Source organism: Loxodonta africana, chromosome 15 (assembly GCF_030014295.1).
Source record: "Loxodonta africana isolate mLoxAfr1 chromosome 15, mLoxAfr1.hap2, whole genome shotgun sequence".
In the NCBI taxonomy this organism is placed as follows: domain Eukaryota; kingdom Metazoa; phylum Chordata; class Mammalia; order Proboscidea; family Elephantidae; genus Loxodonta; species Loxodonta africana.
In genome coordinates this window covers 17,434,632-17,459,357 of record NC_087356.1, presented here as the reverse complement: position 1 = coordinate 17,459,357, position 24,726 = coordinate 17,434,632, and the positions used below count along the sequence as shown (strand labels likewise).

The 24,726-nt window shown below is 38.3% G+C and overlaps 1 protein-coding gene across 1 annotated transcript in view; it reads left to right on the top strand.

The window, feature by feature from the left end:
* The window catches only part of WDPCP (WD repeat containing planar cell polarity effector), a 328,314-nt gene that overhangs the window by 119,172 nt on the left and 184,416 nt on the right, over positions 1 to 24,726 (top strand). Inside the window, exons 9-10 of the mRNA XM_023552524.2 lie at positions 18,827 to 18,941; positions 21,145 to 21,278. Coding sequence (XP_023408292.2) covers positions 18,827 to 18,941; positions 21,145 to 21,278 — 249 coding nt within the window. The remainder of the gene's footprint in view (positions 1 to 18,826; positions 18,942 to 21,144; positions 21,279 to 24,726) is intronic.

Genomic DNA, 24,726 nt, shown 5'->3' with positions numbered 1-24,726 from the left:
AAATTAATTACGGAAAACATGTTAGCTCTTCTACAGCAGGTTATCTGTTAAAATAAGCAGTGACCCTACTCTTCATTATAGAGTTTCCCACTGTGAAATTGTTAGCCTGTCTGTAGTTCTTAAGAGATTCTCTAGAATTCATCTTATGGATTGGTAATTAGGAGTCGGGGTGGGTGGGTACGTGGTTAAGAAGGTGAAGGGTAGATAACATCATGATGCTCCTGGGGCCCCTAGGAGAGTGTCTCTATAATACTTTATTTTCTTGAGCCCTAGAATTCTGTCCAAGTATCCTATTACTTTGCTGTTTCTCTGGATTGAAGTGTTTAGCACTTGCTGTCTCCCACATGTCTCCTAATGATCTCATGGGATCAGTCTTGGCTGCCTGCTCATGACTTAACTCTCAAATCATGGGTTGAACCTATCACCCATGGTTGATTTTTAGTGCTGAGCCTGTGTGTCTCTGCTTTCCTTTCTGCTCAGGTGTGATAATAATCACATGGATTTGGGGGGAGGTTTTTTTTTTTAATCTAATGAGAATCTCGAATTCAGTGGAATTGTGATCACCATTATAAAATAACTCCCTCACAATTATTTTTTTGTACCAGTTCTTTTTTAATACTTGACATCAAGTGTGGTATATTTCTCTTTTTTTATGGGTTCTAAACTACATCTTCTAGGCATCATCTATTCTAACTAAAACCTATACTTCTCTCTGAGATGAGGTCTTCTACCAATATGTGTTTGGACAAATAAAATTGACCTTGTTCAGCACTGTATCCTTAGCAACCAGTATAGTGCTTGACATAGAATAGGCACTCACTACGTTGTGGGACCTACTGAATGAATGAAGCCCAAATTTCTGCGGTTATTTATGTTTTGTGTTGATTAGTGATGCCATCTGATATAATTTTTCTCTGCTCCCAGTGCCATTTTACTTTCAGTTAAGCAATTAACCCAAGTACTGTAGACTAAAGCTTAGAGAAGTCAATTTGGAGAGCCACCTGAAGACTGAGAATCATTTCCTAGTTTCTTAAAGAAAAAACACACTCCTCTGGTGAAGAAAATGAGAGAGAAAATGGTAAAGGCAACAGAAAGAGACATGGCCAGAACAGAAATAATAAAAACAAAACAAAAAAGATAATTCTTGCCTAGGAGAGTGTCAGAGAAGGAAAAGCTGCAATCCCTATTTTGCCTCAGTCTTCTCCTGCACAAAAAGCAACCTTCAAATTGTGAAGGCTTTGGGAAATCCTATGGACCTCCCTATTGGTTCATTCTCTGGGTTTCCTCTGAAGCTCGGATCTGCTCTGGAGGTACCTGCCTTTGTCTCTGCCTGTTCTTGTTTCAGCTTCTGAGCTGCCGGAATTCTCCAGCCCCTTGCAGTGGAGTAGGACACTATCTCAGTGCCCCCTATTCTTCACTATGTACCAAATTTTACACAAATATTTTCATTTTAGGTGGCTTAAGGGCTAACCACTTTGGGGAAATACGCAGAGGTGTTTCCCATCTGGCTTAGAATATCCTTTCCCTAAGTTTCAGCCTATTTTTTAGTAACTCTAGTCATCTCCTTTACCATATCCAGGAGTGTCTTTGGCACCAGTACTAGGAAACTTCATGCTTCCCCACAGGCTATTTTATAAAGATGCATTAATTAGCTTATTAATTATTTTATGCTAGTGGGTTCTCCCACTAAGTTCCTGTTTCTGGTGTTAGGCATACCTCTAGGCCATAGGACATTTAGAGATCTGAAACAATGGGCACACCTTCATCCTAATGACTACCCAAACTAGGTTTCAACAAGAGGGCTAGCTCTGATCTTTTACTATCTCTGAAGGTTGGAATGCCCAAAGCTCAGAACTTGGACTTCTTTTTTCTTTCCATTTTTTTTTTTTTTTAATTTTTTACTGTGCATTAGGTCAAAGTGTACAGGGCAAATTAGTCTCCCATTCAATGGTTTGTACATAAAATGTTCCAGGACATTGGCTTCATTTCCCACAATGTGTCAGCGCTCTCCCCATTTCTGTCCTATGTCCCGTTTCCTTTCGTCCTGATTTTCTACCCCTTCCTGCCTTCTCATGTTTGCTTCTGTTCAAATGTCCTTTGGATCTCATATGATTGATTGTTCTAAGGAGTTCTCCTCAGGTGTTATTGTTCACGTTATGGGCTTTTCTATGGTTTGGCTAAAAGGTGGTCCCTGGGAATGGCTTCGGTTCCAGTTAAGAAGGGCCATAGTCTCCAGGGTTCCTTCAGACCAGTAAGTCTGGTCTTTTTTGTGAATTTGATTTTTTTGTTCTACTTTTTTCTCCTGCTCTGTCCAGGACCCTCTGTTGTTTTTCTGGTCCTGGGGTTGTGTAGGCTGTGGTTTATGTGGTCCATTAGTCCTTTGGACTACTTAATTGTTCCCCAGAGTCTTTGGTTTTCTTCATTCTCCATTGCTCTGGACAGGAAGAGACCAATAGTTGTATCTTAGATGTCCACTCACAAGCTTTTGAGACCCCAGACCCTACTCACCAAAGTAGGATACAGAACGTTTTGTTCATGAACTATGTTGTGCCAATTGATGCAGATGTCCCCTGAGTCTATGGCCCTTTGCCTTCAAGCTTAGGAACTTCGTTCTGCAAGGTGTTTGGTTATATCTAAGAAGTTGCCCTGACTGTGGCCCTTGTGTGCTCAATTGCCTATAATATATAAGCAGCACCTTTACTTATGTGTGTAGAAATATCCACAACCAAATCTATATCTGCAGGTGGATATGTTCCTTTACATCCTTCCACACCTTTTGGTATACCTATCTACCTATGAAATTAATTACCTTTGGAAATTAATGTTTGTTAATACTGTTAAGGGCATCATGCTTGGTAAAATAGAGGATCACCAAAAAAGAGGAAGATGGATAGATTGACACAGTGGCTGCAACAATGAGCTCAAGCAGAGCAACAATTGAGAGGATGGCGCAGGACCGGGCAGTGTTTCATTCTGTTGTGCATAGGGTTGTTATGGGTCAGAACCAACTGGATGGCACCTAACAACAACAACAGTACTATTGTTGCAAAGTTGTCTATGCTAAAGCAATTACCATTGTTGCCCTTTGCTCTTGCATTCCTCTTGGTGTCTTCCCATCCCTTGGTCATGTTTTGCTGGCTTCCCCCATGTTGTGTATTGCTTTTCCCTTCACTGATGTGAACACACGTCTTCTATTTGGTAATTTTCCCTCCCTGTCCCTCCTATACCTGGCAACCATCTTTATAATAGTGGTCTCATATAATATTTTTCCTTTTGTGATTGACTTATTTCACTCAGCATAATGTCCTTCAAGTTCACCCATGTTGTGAGATGTTTCACGGATTCATCATTATTCTTTATCATTGAATAGTATTCCATGGGGTGTATGTATGACAATTTGTTTCCATTCGTCTGTTGATGGGCACTTACGTTGTTTCCATCTTTTGCTGCAATGAACATGGTTGTACCAAGGTCTATTTGTGTCATGGCTCTTATTTCTTTAGAGTATATACCTAGGAGTGGGATTGCTGGATCATATGGTATTTCTATTACTAGCTTTTTAATAGTGGTTAAGTGTTTGCCTGCCAATCAAAAGGTTGGAGGTTCAAATCCACCAGCCACTCCTCGGAAACTCTATGGGGCAGTTCTACTCTGTTCTGTAGGGTTGCTTTGAGTCTGAATTGCCTTGTCAGCAACAGTTTTTAGCTTTTAAATAAGGAAGTGCCATAGTGTTTTCCATAGTGATTGTACCATTTTACATTTCCACCAGCAGTGTATAAGAGTTCCAATCTCCCCACAACCTTGCCAACATTTGTTATTTTCTTTTAAAGCACCATTATTGTCAGGGTGAGATGGTATCTCATTGTAGTTTTGATTTGCATCTCTCTAACGGAGCCCTGGTGGCACAGTGGTTAAGAGATAGGGCTGCTAACCAAAAGATCAACAGTTCAAATCCACCAGTGGCTCTTTGGAAACGCTGTGGGGCAGTTCTGCTCTGTCCTATAGGGTCTCTGTGAGTTGAAATCAACTCGACGGCAACAGGTTTTTTAAATGGCTAAAAAAAAAAAAATTTTTTTTTTTCTTAATGGAAGGAGCCCTGGTGGTGCAGTGGTTAAAGCCCTTGGCTGCTATCCAAAAGGTTGGCAGTTCAAATCCACTGGCTGCTCTATGATGTGGCACTCTGCTTTTGTAAAGATTTACAGCGTTGGAAACCCTGTGGGATTGCTGTGAGTTGGAATCGACTTGATGGCAATGGGTTTGCTTTTTTTGGTTTCAGTGGCTAATGATCAAGGGCATTTCTTCATGTGTTTGTTAGCTGCCTGAATGTCTTCTTTGGTGAAGTATCTGTTCATATCCTTTGCCCATTTTTTAATTGTATTGTTTGTGTTTTTGTTGTTGAGGTGTTGTTGAAGTTTTCCATAAATTTTAGAGCTTAGACCCTTGGCGGATGTATTGTAACCAAATTTTTTTTCCCAGTCTGTAGGTTCTCTTACTCTTATGGAGAAGTCTTTTGATAAGCATAAGAAAAGTTTAATTTTTAGAAGATCCCATTTATCTTGATCATATTCTGCTCTTTGTGCATTGTTTAGTTATGTTTGCTATCTATTTATGTTATGTATTAGGGCCGCTAGCACTGTTCCTAATTTTTTCTTCCATGATCTTGATAGTGTTAGATTTTATATTTAGATCTTTGATCCATTTTGAGTTAGTTTTTGTGTATGCTGTAGGGTATGGGTCCTGTTTCATTTTTTCACAAATGGACATCCAGTTTTGCCAGCACCATTTGTTAAAGAGATTGTCTTTTTCCCATTGAATGGACTTTGGCCTTTTGTCAAAGATCAGCTGTCCATAGGTGGAGGGATTTATGTCTAAGTTCTCAGTTCTCTTCCATTGTCTGTCTTTGTACCAGTACCAGGTTGTTTGACTACCGTGGCTGTATAGTAGGTTCTGAGGTAAGGTAGTGTTAGGCCTCCTACTTTGTTCTTCTTCTTCTGCAATAGTGCTTTACTTAGCCATGGTCTCTTCCCCTTCCATATGTAGTTGGCAATAGTTTTTCCATCTTGTTAAAGAATACTGTTGGAATTTTGGTTGGGGTTGCCTTACATCTGTAGATCACTTTGGGTAGTATTGACATTTTCACGATGTTGAGCCTTCCTATCCATGAGCATGCTATGTTTCTCTATTTATGTTTGTCTCTTTTGGTTTCTTGCAGTAGTGTTTTGTAGTTTTCTTGTATTGGTCTTTTATTCCCTGATTATGTTAATTCCTGAGTATTTTATATTTTGGGGTACTGTCGAAAATGGTGTTGTTTTCCTGGTTTCCTTTTCAAAGTATTCGGTTGGTGTATAGGAATCCAACTGATTTTTGTATGTTGATCTTTTATCCTGATACTTTGCTGAATGCTTTTATTAGATCCAGTAGCCTTCCTGTGGAATCTTTGTGGTTTTCTCTGTGTAGGATGATATCATCTGCCAATGGGGGTAGTTTTACTTCTTCCTTACCAATTTGGATGCCGTTTGTTGCCTTGTTGATCTAGCTACAACCTCCAGCACAATGTTGACTAAGAATGGTGATAAAGGGCATCCTTGTCTCATTCCTGTTCTCAAGGGGGATGCTTCCAGAATAATGCTGGCTGTTCATTTTGTATAAATGCCCTTTATTATGTTGAGGAAGTTCCCTTGTATTCCTATTTTATTGAGACTACTTACCAGGAGTAAGTTTTGAACTTTATCAAATGACCTTTCTGCATCGATTGAGATGATCATGTTGATTCTTTTATTTATGTGGTAGATTATGTTGATTGATTTTCTTATGTTGAAATATCATTACATACTAGGTATGAATCCCACTTGGTCATGATGTATTGTTTTTTTTGATATGCTGTTGAATTCTATTTGCTAGAATTTTGTCGAGAATTTTTACCACTGTATTCATGAGTAATATTGGTCTGTAATTTTTTTTTTTTTTTTCGGTGTCTTTGCCTGGCTTTGGTAACAGGGTTGTATTGGCTTCATAGAATGAATTTGTGAGTATTCTTTACTTTTCTATACTGTGCAATAGGTTGAGTAGTATTGGTATGAGCTCTTCTCTGAATGTTTGGTAGAATTCTCCAGTGAAGCCATCTGGGCCAGGTTTTTTTTTTTTCCTTGGGAATTTTTTTTTTATTACCTCTTCAGTCTTTTTTTGTTACAAGTCAGTTCAGTTTTTCTACCTTAGTTTGTGTTAGTTTAGGTAGATGGTGTGTTTCTAGAAATTTGCCCATTTTCTCTAGGTTTTCAAATTTTTTGGAGTATAATTTTTCATAGTATTCTGTTATGATCCTTTTTATTTCAGTAGGTCTTTTGTGATGTCACTCATCCCATTTCTTATTCTGATTTGCCTCCTCTTCTGCTTTTCTTTTGTCAATTTGGCCAGTGGTTTGTAGATTTTGTTGGACCTTTCAAAGAACCAACTTCTGGTCTTGTTGATTCTTTCTATTGTTTTACTGTTCTCTATTTCATTTATTTCCCCTCAAACCTTTATTATTTCCTTCTTTTTCTGGTGACTGTGGGCTTCCTTGCTCCTCTCTCTCTATTTGTTCAAGTTGTAGTGTTAATGTTTTGATTTTGGCCTTTTCTTCTTTTTTGATGTGTGTGTTTATTGCTGTAAATTTACCTCTGAACACTGCTATTGCCGTGTCCCAAAGGTTTTGGTAAGGTGTATTTTCATTCTCATTTGATTATGTGAATTTTTTTTTATTCCATCTTTGATTTCTTCTATTTCCCAGTGGTTTTTAAGCAATGTGTTATTCAGTTTTCATGTATGTTATTTTTTCCCTTGCTGTTCGCATGCATCTGTCAGTTTGTCCTACTGTGGCGGCTTGCGTGTTACTGTGATGCTGGATGCTATGCCACTGGTATTCAAATACCAGGAAGGTCACCCATGGCGGACAAGTTTCAGCTAAGTTTCCAGACTAAGACAGACTAGAAAGAAGGACCCAATGGTCTACTTCTGAAGAGAATTAGCCAATGAAAACCTTATGAATAGCAGCGGAACATTGCCTGACAAAGTGCCAGAAGATGAGCCCACCAGGCTGAAAGGCACTCAAAATACAACTAGGGAAGGGCTGCCTCCTCAGAGTAGAGTCGACCTTAATGACATGAATGGAGTCAAGCTTTCAGGACATTTGTTTGCTGATGTGGCATGACTCAAAATGGGAAGAAACAGCTGCAAACACCCATTAATAATCAGAACCTGGAATGTACAAAGTATGAATCTAGGAAAATTGGAAATCATCAAAAATGAAATGGAACGTATGAAGATTGATATCCTAGGCATCAGAAAGCTGAAATGGACTGGTATTGGCCATTTTTAATCAGACAGTCATATGGCCTACTATGATGGGAATGACAAATTGAAGAGGAATGGCATTGCATTCATTGTCAAAAAGAACATTTCAAGATCTATCCTGAAGTACAACTCTGTCAGTGATAGGATAATATCCATACGCCTACAGAGAAGACCAGTTAATGTGACTATTATTCAAATTTACTCATCAACCGTTAAGGCCAAAGATGAAGAAATTGAAGATTTTTACCAACTTTTGCAGTCTGAAGTTGATCAAACATGTCATTAAGATGCATTGATAATTACTGGTGATTAGAATGTTAAAGCTGGAAACAAAGAAGCATCAGTAGTTGGAAAATATGACCTTGGTGATAGAAACAGTGCCAGAGATTGCATGATAGAATTTCTTAAGACCAATGACTTCTTCATTGCAAATACCTTTTTTCACCAACATAAACAGCAGCTGTACATGTGGACCTCGTCAGATGGAATACACAAGAATCAAATGAACTACATCTGTGGAAAGAGGCAGTGGAAAAGCTCAATATCATCAGTCAGAACAAGGCTGGGGCCAGCTGCAGAACAGACCAACAATTGCTCATACGCAAGTTCGAGTTGCAACTAAAGAAAATTAGGGCCCGTCCGTGAGAGCCAAAGGATGACCTTAAGTATATCCCACCTGAATTTAGAGACCATCTTAAGAATAGATTTGACGTGTTGAACACTAATGACTGAAGACCAGTTGAGTTGTAGAATGACATCAAGGACATCATACATGAGGAATGCAAGAGATTGTTAAAAAAACAAGAAAGAAAGAAAAGACCAAAATGGGTGTCAGAAGAGACTCTGAAACTTGCTCTTAAATGTTGAGTAGCTAGAGCAAAAGGAAGAAATGATGAAGTAAAACTGCTGAACAGAGTATTTCAAAGGGCAACTCTAGAGGACAAAGTTAAGTATTATAATGACGTGCAAAGACTTGGAGGTCGGCATTTCTCAAGCTGAAAGAACTGAAGAAAAAATTCAAGCCTCAAGTTGCAACAGTGAAGGATTCTATGAGAAAAAAATACTAAAAGACACAGAAGGCATCAAAAGAAGATAGAAGGAATACACAGAGTCACTATACCAAAAAGAGTTGGTCGATATTCAACAATTTCAAGAGGTAGTATATGTTCAGGAACTGATGGTACTGAAGGAAGAACTCCAAGCTTCACTGAAGGTGTTGGCGAAAAACAAGGCACCAGGAATTGAAAGAATATCAATTGAGATGTTTCAACAAATAGATGCAGTGCTGAAAGTGCTCACTCATCTATGCCAAGAAACTTGGAAGTCAGCTAGCTGGCCAACTGACTGGAAGAGATCCATATTTATGCCTCTTCCCAAGAAAGGTGATCCAACCAAATGTGGAAATGATTAAATGGTATCATTAAATATCACATGCAAGTAAAATTTTGCTGAAGATCATTGAAAAGTGGCTGCAGCAGTATATCGACAGGGAACTGCCAGAAATTCAGGCCAGATTGAGAAGAGGACGTGGAACCAGAGATATCATTGCTGATGTCATATGGATCTTGGCTGAAAGCAGAGAATACCAGAAAGATGTTAACCTGTGTTTTATTGACTTTGCAAAGGCATTTGACTGTGTGGATCATGACAAATTATGGATAATATTGTGAAGAATGGGAATTCCAGAATACTTCATTGTGCTTGTGAGGACAATAGATCAAGAGGCAGTTGTTAGAACAGACCAAAGGGATACTGCGTGGTTTAAAGTTAGGAAAGGTGTGCGTCAGGGTTGCATTCTTTCACCATACCTATTCAATCTATATCCTGAGCAAATAATCCAAGAAGCTGGGCTCTATGAAGAACAGGGCATCAAGACTGGAGGAAGACTCATTAACAACCTGCATTATGCAGATGACACAACCTTGCTTGCTGAAAGTGAAGAGGACTTGAAGCACTTACTGATGAAGCTCAAAGACCACAGCCTTCAGTATGGATTATACCTCAAAGTAAAGAAAACAAAAATCCTCACAATTGGAAAAATAAGCAATATCATGACAAACTAAGAAAATATCTCAGTTTTCAAGGATTTCATTTTGCTTGGATCCACAGTCAACATCCATGGAAGCAGCAGTCAGGAAATTAAAAGATGCATTGTGTTGGGGAAATCTGCTACAAAAGACCTCTTTAAAGTGTTGAAAAGCAAAAATATCACCTTGAAGACTAGTGTATGAGAGTATGCCCCACATACTTTGGACACGTTATCAGGAGGGAACAATCGCTGGAGAAGGACATTGTGTTGGTAAAGTAGAGGGTCAGTGGTAAAGAGGAAGACCTTCAACGAGACGGATTGACACAGTGGCTGCAACAATGGGTTCAAGCAGAACAACGATTGTGAGAGTGCCTCAGGACTGGGGAGTGTTTTGTTCTGTTGTACATATGGTCCTTATGAGTTGAAACTGACTCAATGGCACCTAAGAACAACAGCTTTCCTGTTATTGATTTCTACTTATATGGCATTGTGATTAGAGAAAATGCTTTGTGTTATTTTGATGTTTTGTATTTTTGTTAAGACTTGTTCTTTGGCCTAAAATGTGGTTTATTCTGGAGACCATTCCATGTACATTGGAAAGAGTGTATACTTTGCTGCTGTTGGGTGGATTGTTCTGTATATGTCTATGAGGTCGAGTTAGTTGATTGTGACATTTACATCTTCTGTATCTTCACTGATTTTCTGTCTAGATATTCTTTCCTTCACCACAAATGGTGCATTGAAGTCTCCTTTATTATTGTGGAACTGTTTATTCCTCTTTTCAATGCTGTTAGAGTTTTTTTTTTTTTTTTAATGTTATTTTGGAACCCTGCCATTGGGTGCATATATATTTATTATGGCTATGTCCTCTTGGTGGATTCTGTCCTTTGAGTTTTAGTTTGTTTGAGTCTCTGTGTCTAAGATGTGTCTACTATAGACAGCATATTGATGAGTCATATTTTTTTTCCTCTCCATTCGGCCACTCTCTGTCTTTTTACTGGTGCATTTAAGCCATTTTCATTTAGTGTAATTATCCATAGGTATGAGTTTACTGCTGTCATTTTGTCGTACTCTTTTTGTGGTGTTGATGATTTTTTTGTTTCACTTAATTTTCTGTGCTGAGTTTTTTTGTCTGTGGCTTTTCTTTTCATTTCTTTTGTTGTTGATTTTGTGTTTGCTGGGTCTTGATGTTTTTCTTGTTTTTATTTTGATGAGTACTTTTTTTTTTTTTAACTCTCTTTGTGGTTATCTTGAAATTTACCTTTATCTTCCTAAGTTTAAACCAGTCTTTTGTATCTTGATGTCATCTTGATTTCCTCCCTATATCAAAGTTGTATAACTACACCATTTATTCGCTCTTTTTTGTTTTGATGTTGTCATCATTTATAGATTGACATCTCTGTTTTCCTGTTTTCAGTTGTTTTAGCTTTGTTTTATTTTTGATATTTCTTTATCTGGGTTGGTATCTGGCTGATTCTTTCCTCTGTCCTAATCTCAGATTGTTTTCTGATGTTGTTGGTTCTCTGTTTGAAGGAAACCTTTTAATATTCTTGTAAATTTGGTCTAGTTTTTACAAATTCCCTTAGTTTCTATTTATCTGGAAATATCCTAATTTTGCCATCATATATATATAATTCTTGGTTGGCAATTTTTTCTTTCAAATTTTATATATGTCATTCCATTTCTTCACCTTACCTGCATGGTTTCTGCCAGGTAATCAGAGTTAGTCTTATTGGTTCCCCTTTGTACCTGATTTTTGTTTTTTTTTTTAAGCTGCTCTTAGAGTTCTTTCTTTTCCTTTGGTTTTGGCAGTTTTGATTGTGGTATGTCTTGGGGACTTTCTTTTGGGGTCTATTCTGTATGGAGTTCGTTGAACTTCTTGGATGGATATCTTCTCATCTTTCATGATATTAAGGAAGGTTTCTAATTGTCAGCAAATCTTTGACAATTTTCTCTGTGTTTTCCATTACCTCCCCGTGTTCTGGAACTCCAATCATGTGCAATTTTTTTCTCTTGATAGTGCCCCACATAATTCTTAGGCTTACTTGATTTTTCTTCATTCTTTTTTCAGATTTTTCCTCAAGCAAATGGGTGTTAAGAGATTTGTCTTCCATTGTTTCAATTCTGCTCCTATATTCTTCTATTGAGTTATTTATTTCTGAAATTTTGTGAATTTTTTTGATTTCTAGTTGCCGTTTTGGTATGGTTTCGAATTTTCTATTTTGTCATTTTTTTCTTGTGTTGTTTCCCTGAATTCTTCTATTGCTTCATGTGTGTTTTCCTTGATTTTGTTTATGTTTATGATTTTGTCAATGTTTTCCTTGATATCTTGAAGAATCCTGTATATTAGTCTTTTGAAATCTTTATCAGGTAGTTCCATTGCCATTTCTTCCTCTGGAAGGGTTTCTGGTTCTTTATTTTGGTCACTTGTTGGAGCCATCTTGTCCTGCTTTATGTGATTTGATACTGTTTGTTGTCTCCAAGGAATCAAGAAGCTGTTGTGTTTATTTATTTATTGAATGCTGTGTCCTGAGTTTTTGTTTTGTTTTGTTTTGGTATACCTGAGTAGGTTGATATCTTAGTCATCTAGTGCTGCTGTAACAGAAATACCAAAAATGGATGGCTTTAACAAAGAGAAATTTATTCTCTCACAGTCTAGTAGGTTAGAAGTCCAAATTCAGGACGTCAGCTTCAGGGGAAGGCTTTCTGTCTCTGCTGGCTTTGGAGGAAGGCCCTTGTCGTCAGCCTTCCCTTGGTCTGGGAGCATGTCAGTGCAGGAACTTCAGGTCCAAATAAAACACTCTGCTCCTGGCACAGCTTTCTTGATGGTATGAGGTTCCCAACTCTCTGCTTGCTTCCTACACCCCAGGGAAACTCCCTTTACATTGGATCAGGGATGTGACCTGGCAAGGGTGTAACAATCCCACCCTAATCCTTTTAACATAAAATTATAATCACAAAATAGAGGACCACCACAGAATACTGGGAATGATGGTTTAACCAAGTTGATACACGTTTTTGGGGGGACATAGTTCAATCCATGACAGTTGGGCTTGTGTGCTACTCTGGTCACTTAATCTGGCCACATTGAAGCTCTTGTCTCATGTTCTCAGGTGGGTGAGGCAGCGACTAGATATGTGAACATGAATCTCTGTCTGCCCATCTTCTGGAGTTGCTGAGGATTTAGGTGCCATTTCTGGTGAGGTTATGTATCTGTCCAGCTGGTTACCTGACTGTGGGTGCAGGGGGCATTCTCCTTGACGTCTGCATTGGGTGTTGTGTGTGCACTCTGCCGATTTCTGGTTGGCTGGGGCAAGGGTGCCTGGGTCGTCAGTCACCGGGTGGGTGGTGTGGAAACTCACACCAACAGTCTTGGGTGGGCAGGGCTGTGCAGGTGTCTTCAGAGCAAGCACAAGCTTTCAGTTGCTTGGGGAGGGGTGATGGCGAGGGGCAAGGCAAGGGGATATCACCTGTCCACGGGTGCCTGATTGGAAGGCATGCCCCTATCTGCTAAAGTGTGTCATGGGTGAGGTTGTGCAGCCAGTCGTCAGGCCCCCAGAGCAGCTGGAGGGAGTAGGAAGCATCACCAGTCCTCAGGTCTTCAGCACAGGTGGCTGCAAGGAGTGGGAAGCACCTCCAGCACTCATGCCCCTGGCGTGGGTGGTTGGATACAGTGAGAGGCACTGCCAGCTCTCAGGCCACTGGTGTGGGTGGCCAGAGGGAGTGGGAGGCACTGCCATTCTTCAGGCCCACAGCACAGGTGGCTGCAGGGAGTGGGAGGTACCACTTTCCCTCAGGCCCCCGGCACAGGTGGCTGCAGAGAGTTGGAGGCACCACCAGCCCTCAGGCCCCTGGAGCAGGTGGCTGGAGGGATTAGGTGCTGCAGGTCTGTGGGCCCCCTTGTGAGTGACTGAGCAAAGGGGCGGGCACCTCTAGTCCATAGGCTCCTGGCCTAGGGGGCGGGGTAGTGGTGGGTGCTGCCAGCCTGAGATGATGCGTGGGGAGGGGGGATGGGTGACGGACGTGGCGGGGCCCCATAGGCCTGTGAGCCTCTGGCATCGGGGACTGGGGTGGGTGCGATTGGTGGGGTGTGTGCACTTAACTTTTGCAGGGCAGGAAGCACTACTGCCTAGCTCTGGACAAGAGTGCAGACTCGCTCCTTCTTGGCTGCACCACTGCTTGCTTTGTCTCAATATGGCCGTGCTGTGCAGGTTTGGCTAGCATGGCACTGGCAATCCATAATTCTCCATGTCTGCTGTTTTTGTGCTGTCTCTCCTACTTGGTGCTCAGACTGATTCTTCAGCCTTGTCTTTGATGCTCAGGGTTCTAAAGTTGTCATCTATATCTGATTCACTCATTTTTTTCAAGTTTTTACTGTAAGAGGGACGTTATGAAGCGTCTAACTACTCTGCCATCTTAGACTGCCTTTCCACTCATTTTTTAAGGAGAGCTTATCTAGTCCCATGACTAAATTCTACCTTTGTATTGCTGGTGAATCCCAAATGTATATCTTCAGCCCACCCCTCCCCGAACTTAAGACTTATATCTAATTGTCTACCCGATAACTCCATTTGTATGTCCACAGGCATCATAACTTAACATATCCAAAAACAAACTCTTGATTCCCTACAGTCTAAATTGGCTTCTCCTCCAGTGTTCCCTAAGGAGCCCTGGTGGTGAAATGGTTAAGTGCTGAGCTGCTAACTGAAAGCTTGGCAGTTCAAACCCACATAGCTGCGCCTTAGGAGAAACACCTGGTGATCTACTTTTAGTAAAATTACAACCAAGAAAACCCTATGGGGGCAGTTCTACTCTGTCACATGGCATTGCTATCAGTTGGAATTGACTCAGTGTCACCTAGTGACAACAACAACCAGTGTTGCCTATCAGTAAACCCAGCTGCTCAGACTAAAAACCTTTGAGTCAGTCTTGACTTTCTCTTCCTCTTATGTGCCACATCTAGTCCTTCAGCAAATCCTAGTGAATCTTCCTTTAAAATATATCTCAAATCTGACTACTTATCATTTTCTCCGCCATTACCTTTCTAGTTCAAGTTATCATCTTCTCTTACCTGCACCACTGAACTAGCCTCCTAATGGTCTCCTTGCTTCCACTCTTATCCTGACTCCCTAATATTCTGTTCTTAACAGAGTAGCCAGAGGATTCTGTTCGAAACATAGATTATCGTTCTCCTCTACTTAAAACCCAATGGCTTTTCATCAACAAGGTTCAACTAATCTGGCTCCTGAGCACCTCTCTGACTTCATCCTCTACACATAGCCCTCTCACTCATTCTCCTCCAGCTACACTGGCTCAAGGTGTTCTTTAGTCATCCCAGGCACATCCCAACTTCAGAGTTTTTGCATTTGGTGTTCTTTCTGCCTCAAATTCCTTTTCTCCAGATATTTGTGGGACTTGCTCCTTTAGTCTTATGGGTCTGTACTCAAAATTCATCTCCTGAGAGAGGTTTACTTGTCATCCTACTTAAAATAGCCTCTCCCTAATATCCTTATTCTTACTGTATTTTTCTCCATACCACTCATTGCTATCTGACATTATATTAAAACTATATGTCTATTGTCTATAGGGTCGCTATGAGTCAGAATCGACTCAATGGCAGTGGGTGTTTGTTTGTCTGTGTCCAGACTCAAATGCATACTCTATGAAAGTATCGAGGGCAAGGGCTTTGTCTCTTTTGCTCACTGTTGTATCCTCAGCACCCAGAACTAGCTGAGACATGGTACCAAATTTCTATCTGTGGAATGAATGTGCAAATCATTGGCTCTGCCTACTTTTGAAAAGGATTTTTGAAGGAATGCCCAAACACACTAGGCAGGACCCATAGTCCCCAAATCACTATGCCTAGTTCCATGTTTAGATCTGTATCTATCACGGCATACTCTCCTATTGCGCCTTGACAGTTACCGTCCCCTTCTAATCCTTTCCAGCTCAAGTTCTGTCTTACCACTCCCGTAGGTTGGCCTTCTTCCTCCACCCCACAAAAGTGAGCTTTTGGAGTTAATTTTATAACATAATAAACACTTACATGCAGAAAAAGCAATTTCTAGTAGGATAACTGATTACATCGTGATAGCAGTGGCAAGAACAAAAAATAAGAAAAAAAAGGATTAGGGACTTGGACAAATTAAAATTCAAAATTCTGAGGAAATTGCAAATATCTTGGAGAAGATATTTTTGTGAAATCATAGCAAATGGAGAAGATAACTGTCATGGATTGAGTTGTGTCCCTCCAAAATATGTGTCAATTTGGTTAGGCCATGATTTCCAACATTGTGTGGTTGTCCTCTATTTTGTGATTATAATTTTATGTTAAAGAATATTAGGGCGGGCTTGTAATACCCTTACTAAGGTCACATCCCTGATCCAGTGTAAAGGGAGTTTCCCAGTGGTGTGGCCTGCACCACCTCTTATCTCTCAAGAAGAAAGAGAAGCAAGCAGAGAGTTGGGGACCTCATACCACCAAGAAAGAAGTACCAGGAGCAGAGCGTGCCCTTTAGACCCAGGGTTCCTGCATGGAGAAGATCCTAGTCCAGGGGAAGATTGACAAGAAAGACCATCTTCCAGAGCTGACAGAGAAGGTCTTGCCCTGGAACTGACACCCTGAATTTGGACTTTTAGTCTACTAGGCTGTAAGAAAATAAATTTTTCTTTTTTAAAGCCATCCACTTGTGGTATTTCTGTTATAGCAGCACTAGATGACTAATACAGTAACAAAAGACTACTCTTTACTGGCTATACCTCACCTGGAGTCTAGTGTTCCATGTCTAATATTAAGTCCAATCTGGATACAAGATTTTAAAAGAAATTAAAAAAAAAATGTGTTCGGAGATGGCAAACAGCATGGTGAGAGCATGTTTTATAAGTAATGATTGAATAATAGTAATTGTAAACACTTACTATGGCCAGGCATTATTCTAGTGTTTCTTTGTAAAAATTTATTTAATCCTTACCCGATGAAGTTAATACTATTACCTCCATTTTTCATATAAGTAAATGAAGGCACAGAATGGCTAAATAATGCTTTCAAGGCCACACACCTTAGAAAGTGGTAGAGCCAACACTGACTGGTTGTCTTCGAATATTTGAAGGGTAGTTTTCTAGAAAGGGGAACTATTGAATAAAAACTGGGGCTACTGTGAAGTTCTGAGAAGACAGCTTTAGACCTTAACCTCAAACTTAAGAGTCACTATTTCCTTCTCAGTGTCTACAGTAGCCTGTACATACTGCTATAATAGGAGCAGTAACAGTGCTTTATTGCGCTTATTTGCTTGTATTTCTACCTCTCTTAATGTATATTTAATCTGTTTTTTCAGGATTATATTTGATTCATTTTGGGGCCAGCAAATGTAATTTACTGCTTAGCATATAGTTGACCTTCAGTTTTTTGATTATAACTGTGCAATGGTAGAATAGCTTTCCTGTGAGGTAATGAGCTCCTGGTCATTGGCAGTATTCATGCATGGGCTGAATGCTTGAAAGGTTGCTTTAGAAATGGGAGCAGATTAACCAATAAACAAGGTATGCATGGGCTTAGTTGTGTTCACTTACTAATCTGTAGTGCACAGTTTCACATGGGATGTGATAAAAAAAACAGGTGAAATTGTGCACTGCAGATTAGTAAGTAAGCACAAATAAGCCTGTGTGTACCTTGCTTATTGCATAATCTGTCCTTGTTCAGAAGGAACTTCCTTGCCATGTGAAAGTGGATGATTAGACTAGTTTCCTTCTAACTCTGAATTATCTGATGTGATGATGAGGTAGTTATGATTCTCCAGACATTTATTTAGTACCTATTATGTGCCTGGCATTGAAGATGCAAAGATGAAAGTGGCCTAGCCAGTATTCATAAGGAGCTAGTAGACAATGGATAATTAAGAAAAGAGGTGCATGAGAGTACAGGTATAAAGTTTTAGTAGATAAAAAGTAATAGGAAAGGACAGATTTTATAGACGTTTTGAATAAAGGACAAGTTAGGATTTGCAAAAAGGGAAAAGCTATTAGGAGGGAGAGCTAAACAGAGAAGATGTCCCTGAGGTTGTCTGCCTGAGAAGGGAGAATTTGAGCGTGAAGACTATATGCTATATTATTATTGGGGAATTATAAAAAAGGAAAATATTAGTATTTTTCATCAGTGTATTTTGCAGGATTGGGTGTAATTCAGTAGACATTAATTTGTGAAGTGTTTTGAAATTCTTGGAACAAATGTACCTTCATTGTAGTCTCTAAGACCAATAAAGATGGTTGTTAAGTCCTTTTCCCTCCCTCTTTCAGGGCATTATTAAGTCATGTGTTTCATGGTGAAAGTAAGCTTTCTGGTGACTAGGACAAGGATTCCAACAGTTGTGTGCAAAGAGACCTTTCGGTTTCCTTTCTGATTCATGCCCCTGGAATCTGTTAGCAGGGGGAGTAGTGGTCTTTCTTTACATAACCCCAGCCTTTCATGCAGCTTGTCTTTCACACAAGTCCCAATATGTCTTGGCACAGAATCCTCCTCTCTAGCTGGGACATGATGGCTAGGTGGGTGGGGGATTCCCCTGTTTTGTTTGAAATCATAGTTGTCTTTGGGTTTGGCTAGCATTTTCATGATTAGTTCACTGACAATTTTTTTTTCCTTCTTTTATCATATGCTGTTCTGTGATTCATTAGCTTTGAGCCTGTCACCTTGAAGGTGAAGCAATTTCTCCCAATGTTGATATTCCATAATCTCATAGATAACAAGCATAGGTGTAGTTCTTTCAGAGTGTTTTGAACATTTGGAGATGAATGAATTATGCTGCCACAAATGGAAAGTAGCAGCCTAAAATCCTAACGATGATACCCAATCATCTTTTGTTGGGTGGTGAATGCTGATACTGGTAAAGCCTGGGTACTTTACAAGATTTCTTTATCTCTCCTTTCTGGTATATTTACTTATATTTTTTAAAATATTAATATTTTACCTTAATTGCCCTGATTTACATGTATTTTTAATATTTTAGACCAACAAACTCTTTAGTGGGGTTTACATTTCAAATAAATCTTAACATTAGCTCTTCATTTTGTAATTGTGGCATCTCCTATATTTAATGTGTAGCCGTGAGTATTCAGACCTCAAGAAATATTCTTTTAATTTTTGATGCAAATAGTAATCTTTCAAAATATTTTAAAAGAACACACTACATTTTCTGAATACAAAACACAGTGATTATTTCTGCATGAGTACTTTCTAAGTATTTAGAAGAATGGACTCCTAATAAACATGGACTAGATTCTGTTCCTGCATTTTGGTAGCTTTAATCAGGGCACTTAGCCACCTGTCTCTTTTTACTCAGAATGCCAGTAATTAATGAAGAAAAACTTTATAATTTCATAGTGTAGACGTATGCATAAATTGTATGTTTAGAGAGCGATGTTTTTAAAAAGATTCTAACTTTCGGCATATCTCCCCTCCCCCTTACCTGGTTTTAGCTCCTCTTTGGTTCAGGTGTGCTGGTATCGCTAAGCCTTTCTGGGCCACAGCTGGAGAAAGTGGTGATCGACAGAAGCCTGGTGGGGAAGCTCATCTCAGACACTATCAGTGATGGTAATTACCCCCATGTGCAAATCAATTGCCTACATTAACCGTGGAGCAGGAGAAATAGTGTGTCAACAGGTAGACTAATTATTACCGCTGGGGACTTGCAAACATAACAAGTAATTGCTTGTAATAGCGTAGCTACAACCCTTGGGACCAGTAGAAGTTTTGACTAATATTTAATATCAAAGTTCTTGTCTTGCCAACTGTTAGGCTTATTCTCTGAGTATTCTTCACACTTTTCTTCAAAAAATGTGAATGTAAGGATTTTCAAAATAGTGTGATTTTGTGGTGTGTGTTCTTCCAGAATTAGTTGCCTATTGTTGACATTTCAAATATTTTCACATGCAAATGACTTTTGAATAAATAACACAAATGTGTCAGCACAGCCATCAATAAAAATCTGTGCTTTGGACACAGGATGGTTCTGTGTTACCAAAGTCTATGAATAGTAACTTTGGAAAGACTTTAGCCTGCACTTTCTACATATAAAAAATCAAGGCCAAATATACTGGGTAAATCTGGATTCTATTAAGTGACACCACAATCAGTACTGAATTGGTACCTAACACATAAGAAAGAAGTTTTTAAGCCAGTTATTGAAAAGGAAGGATAGTGACATTTATTGAGCCCTAAAGACTGTGTGCTGGGTGTCAGCATACCTATTTCATTTAATCCCAAAACAACCTTATAAGGTACAGTTATTTCCAAATTATTGATAAGAAAACTCAAGCTGAGATACTAAGGAACATGTCAAGGGTCATATGGCTAAGCTGAGATTTGAACCCAGGTTTTGGCTACAAAGCCCATTTTCTTTATAGTATATGAATTTTTAAGATTATGTTCTTTTATCCAAGGTAAAAAGGTGTAAAAACAGCTTGCATTATCGAAAGATTGAAAATTGTCAGTATTTTAAATTGAACAATCAAAGCGAAGAACAGAGGTGAGAGTAAAGAAGCCTTCCTTCTGCTGTGTGTTCTCACTAGCCACCTCCAAATAAACCAGACACAATTTCATCATATTAAAGAAAACACTCTGCAGGATGGCTATAATTATCCATATTACTAATAATAATAAGTTGGGGGTAGGATTGTAAGTATGACATTTCCTCTTATAGGAATGTGGTGCTAAGGAAGCTTGCCTATGAAAGAGGTTCCATTTTCATCTATCTCATAGTTGACCCCTTTGTTGACACTGCAAATAAAATAGTGACTGTGACAATTTTGTTATATCAATGTTCTTCTGTGAGAATTAAAAGGAGACTTCAGCACTATTCGTGTCTTTATTATTATTTTTCACTTGTTTCTTTTATTTATACCCAAAATAATACATTCTTATGGGACCATGATAACAATGTGCTTTATTGGTGGTATCCAGATTCTCCTGTAATTGTGTTGATCGAAGTCCATCACTTGCATGGCCAGGGGTGTGGAAGTAAAGAAAATATATAAAATGTTCAATAACTTCTTTATATTAGGAACAATACAAAACATTTCTCAAATTTCCATTATGTGTTTTTATCAATAATTTTATACAACAGTCATGTCCCTTTATGTAACCCTTGAATACTGTCTTTCTTCTTGTGTGCTCTAGAAGTAAAGCTATGGAATATTTTTGCTAGTCTTCATATAAAATATTAATTTATATAATATACATATTGGGCATAATATGCTTTGTTTCATTCAGCATATATACCCTCTAAAGAAGGTTCATTGGTATAAATTTTCAAAATTAAAAAAATAAAATTACATCGGGTGGAGAAGACTAATCTGTATCCCCTAATAAGTCCAGTGTATTCTCAGATGGTTTATATGATTGTAGACACAGGGTTAAAAGCTAAGTGTAAATAAAGTAAATGTTTTCATCTTTGCATTCAGGTGTGAGACAGTCTTTATTCTATGCTTTCCTAGGCCTGGTTCCAAATGTATCTCATTTGCTAGTGGTCCCCAATCATTAGTGTATATTGAAATGGTCACAGGAGAGAAGAAAAAGTATCAAATCCATGTATGATTAGATTATTATTATTTATTCACAATTATCCTTAATATCCTAGTAAAAAGTCACAGTGGCATTTAGGAGACTTTAGAGACTTCAGTGTAATATTTTTCTTCATTCTGAAAATAACCTTTTATATGTCAGAGGAAAAAATCTATTAATTCATTATTATTTTATTGGTAACATGGTATTATAAAAAAAAATTTTTTTTTTTTAGCTCTTCTCACAGACAGTTTTATCATCTTATCATTTTTGGCACAAAACAAACTATGTTTTATTCAGTTTACCAAGAAGATAGGTTCTCCTGATGGAAACAAAAGACTGGAAAAACTCTCAGCCTTGGATTATAAGGTACTGATTTCAAATTATATAGTAGTATTATTAATTACTAAAGTATACTAGAGTATCACATGAGTTGGTGTTATGCTCATTATTCTTGAATAATTCTGAATTTCAGAAAAACGAGAGTTGTTACAGTATTTAGCTGGGTTCACTGGAAACAGTGGCCATCCTAAGTTTTTTTTTCACTCTCACTATAGGGGTCTAACAATGGCATCTTTGGAGCAATTTATATCAAAGACATGATAGAGGCAAGTTACACTTTTGAAAATGGTTTTCTTTCTAGTGGTAGTATATACACCGTTCTCATTTTCCCCAAGACCCATATCATCTTTCTAGGCCAGGATAGCTGCTCTGGTTTCCATTTCACAAGAAAAGAAAAGAGAAGGAAGAAGGTACTTTCAAAGGTTAATAGAAAAGTGTAATAAACAAGGCGCCCCCCCCCCCGCCCCATCACCCCCACTATAACTGGAGAAGATGCCAAAAGAAATCGCCTTTATGTGTTAGTATCTCTCCCTTCACTAACTCCAGGTAATTTTTTTCCTTGAATCAGGGACTTTACATCTGTTAAGGCATGATTTTTATTTTAAATGAAGTGTTTAATTTAAGTTTTGCCACATTACATTTTAACTTGCTTGGAAGGCATACCCTCTTGCAAAGATGAAGATCTAATACATTTTCCAGGCTGTTTCAGTTCAAGGCCTCTTTTCAGCAATGACTTGTGTTTGCAAGATTGATCCAGCCTCTGCGACGTGGATTTGAAACAGTTCACTGTTCACTGGGAACAGAGCTGATATACAGTGCCCTTAAAAAAAAAAAAAAAAGACGCATACTTATGCTATACCTAGAGACTCTATAGCAAGGGCAAAGATCTTTAGAAGCCAGCTTTGTGGCTAGAAATTTTAAGTATTTTTGGAAAAGTAGTATTTAACATAATTTTTTGGCCTTTGGAATTATTTATCATTATTATTAAGGTGGTAGTCTTGTGAGGAGAATTTAATTTTATTTAGCAGAAACATTTATTCTTATAAAAAAGATTTTTAATATGGAAGAAAATAGCTCTAAGCTTTTCATCATGGAATAATTAAAATCTAGTTTTGTTTGTCAGCTTCGTGGAGCTTTCATAAAACTTAATATAATATTGATTTTCTTTCCTTGGAAATCAATAGTCAAAAATAGTGTTAGCATTCTTAATGGGATGCTGTTTTTCAGAATGGCTAATTGTAGATTTATTTGAAAAGTTGTTTATTTACTAGTATTGGTCTTTAAAATGCACCAGTATGTACTAACTTAAGCCATTTAAAGTAAATTTTTTAACACTATTATATAAAATTGTTTATGACTAATTTTTCTATCTTAGGTGTGATGGATACCTTGGTAGAGTCTTCTCAACTGAAGGATAGTAATTATCCTTTAGTGACAGCAGAGATAAATTGTCAGATGTCATCTTTTCTTATGAACTAGTTGTAGAAAATAGACCTAATACCTTAAGTCAGGCAATTACTTGTTTGCTTATTCTTTCTACCTTTCTCTCTTTAGATTTGGGAAATTAAGAACATAACCATTCCATGTCGTTTCTGCACATTGGAAAGTAACTCATTTCCTTTTACAAAGCCTAGGGATTTTATTTTCTGATTCAATATTTAAAATATAGTTATTTAATACTTAGTCCCAGTTTGTCGTACTGTGGTGGCTTGCATGTTGCGGTGATGCTGGAACCTTTTCCACTGGTATTTCAAATATCAGCAGGGTCAGCCATGGCAGACAGGTTTCAGTGGAGTTTCCAGATTAAGACAGAGGAGGAAGAAGTAGATCTGGCAGTCTACTTCTAAAAAAAAATTGGCCAGTGAAAACCTTATGGAATAAAAAAATAACAGTGGAATATTGTCTGGTATAGTGCTAGAAGATGAGCCACTTAGCTTGGAAGTCATTCAAAATATGACTGAGGGAGAGCTGCTTCCTCAAAGTAGAGTTGACCTTAATGACATAGATGGAGTAAAGCTGTCGAGAATTTCATTTACTGATGTGGCACAACTCAAAGTGAGAAGAAACAGCTGCAAACATCCATTAATAATCAGAACGTGGAATGTACGAAGTACGAATCTAGAAAAATTGGAAGTTGTCAAGAATGAAATAGAATGCATAAGGATCGATATGCTAGGCATTAATGAGCTGAAATGGACTGGTATTGGCCATTTTGAATCAGACAGTCATGGTCTGCTATGCTGGGAATGATAAATTGAAGAAGACTAGTGTCACATTCATGGTCAAAAAGAACATTTCAAGATCTATCCTGAAGTACGGTGCTGACAATGATAGGATAATATCCATATGCCTACAAGGAAGACCCATTAATATGATTATTATTCAAATTTACACACCAACACTAATGCCAAAGATGAAGGAATTGAAGATTTTTACCAACTTCTGCAGTCTGAAATTGATCAAATATGCAATCAAGATTCGTTAATAACTATTGATGATTATGATGTTAAAGTTGGAATCAAAGAAGAAGGAACAGTAGTTGGAAAATATGGCCTTGGTTACAGAAATGACGACAGAGATCACATAATAGAATTTTGCAAGACCAACAACTTATTCATTGCAAATACCTTTTTTCAACAACACAAAAAGTGACTATACATGTGGACCTCATTAGATGGAATCCAGAGGAATTGAATTGACTACACACCACATGGAAAGAGAGGATGGAGAAGCTCAGTATTGTCAGTCAGAACAAGGCCGGGGCTGACCATGCAAAAGGCCATCAATTGCTTATATACAAGTTCAAGTTGAAGCTGAAGAAAATTAAAACAAGTCCACGAGAGCCAAAGTATGACTTTGAGTATATCCCACCTGAATTTAGAGACTAACTCAGGAATAGGTTTGAATCATTGAATACTAATGATCGAATACAAGATGAGTTGTGCAGTGATGTCAAGGATATCATACATGAAGAAAGCAAAACGTCGTTAAAAAGACAGGAAAGAAAGAAAAGACCCAAATGGATGCCAGAAGAGACTCTGAACCTTGCTTTTAAATGTAGAGTAGCTAAGGCAAACAGAAGAAATGATCACGTAAAAACGCTGAACAGAAGATTTTAAAGGGCAGCTTAAGAAGACAAAATAAAATATTGTAATGAAATGTGCAGATACCTAGAAGCTGAAAGAAATGAAGAAAATCAAGCCTTGAGTTGCAATATTGACAGATTCTGTGGGCTAAAGGATAAACAGAAAAAAGATCTAAGCTGTCCAGGATTTCATATTACTTGGGTCCACAATCAGTGCTCATGGAAAACCAAACGATATGCTCATGGAAGCAGCAGTCAAATCAAATGACATATTCCATTGGGCAAATCTGCTGCAAAAGATCTCTTTAAAGTGTTAAAAAAAAGCAAAGATGTCACTTTGAGGACTATGGTGCATCTGACACAAGCCATGGTGTTTTCACTCACATCATA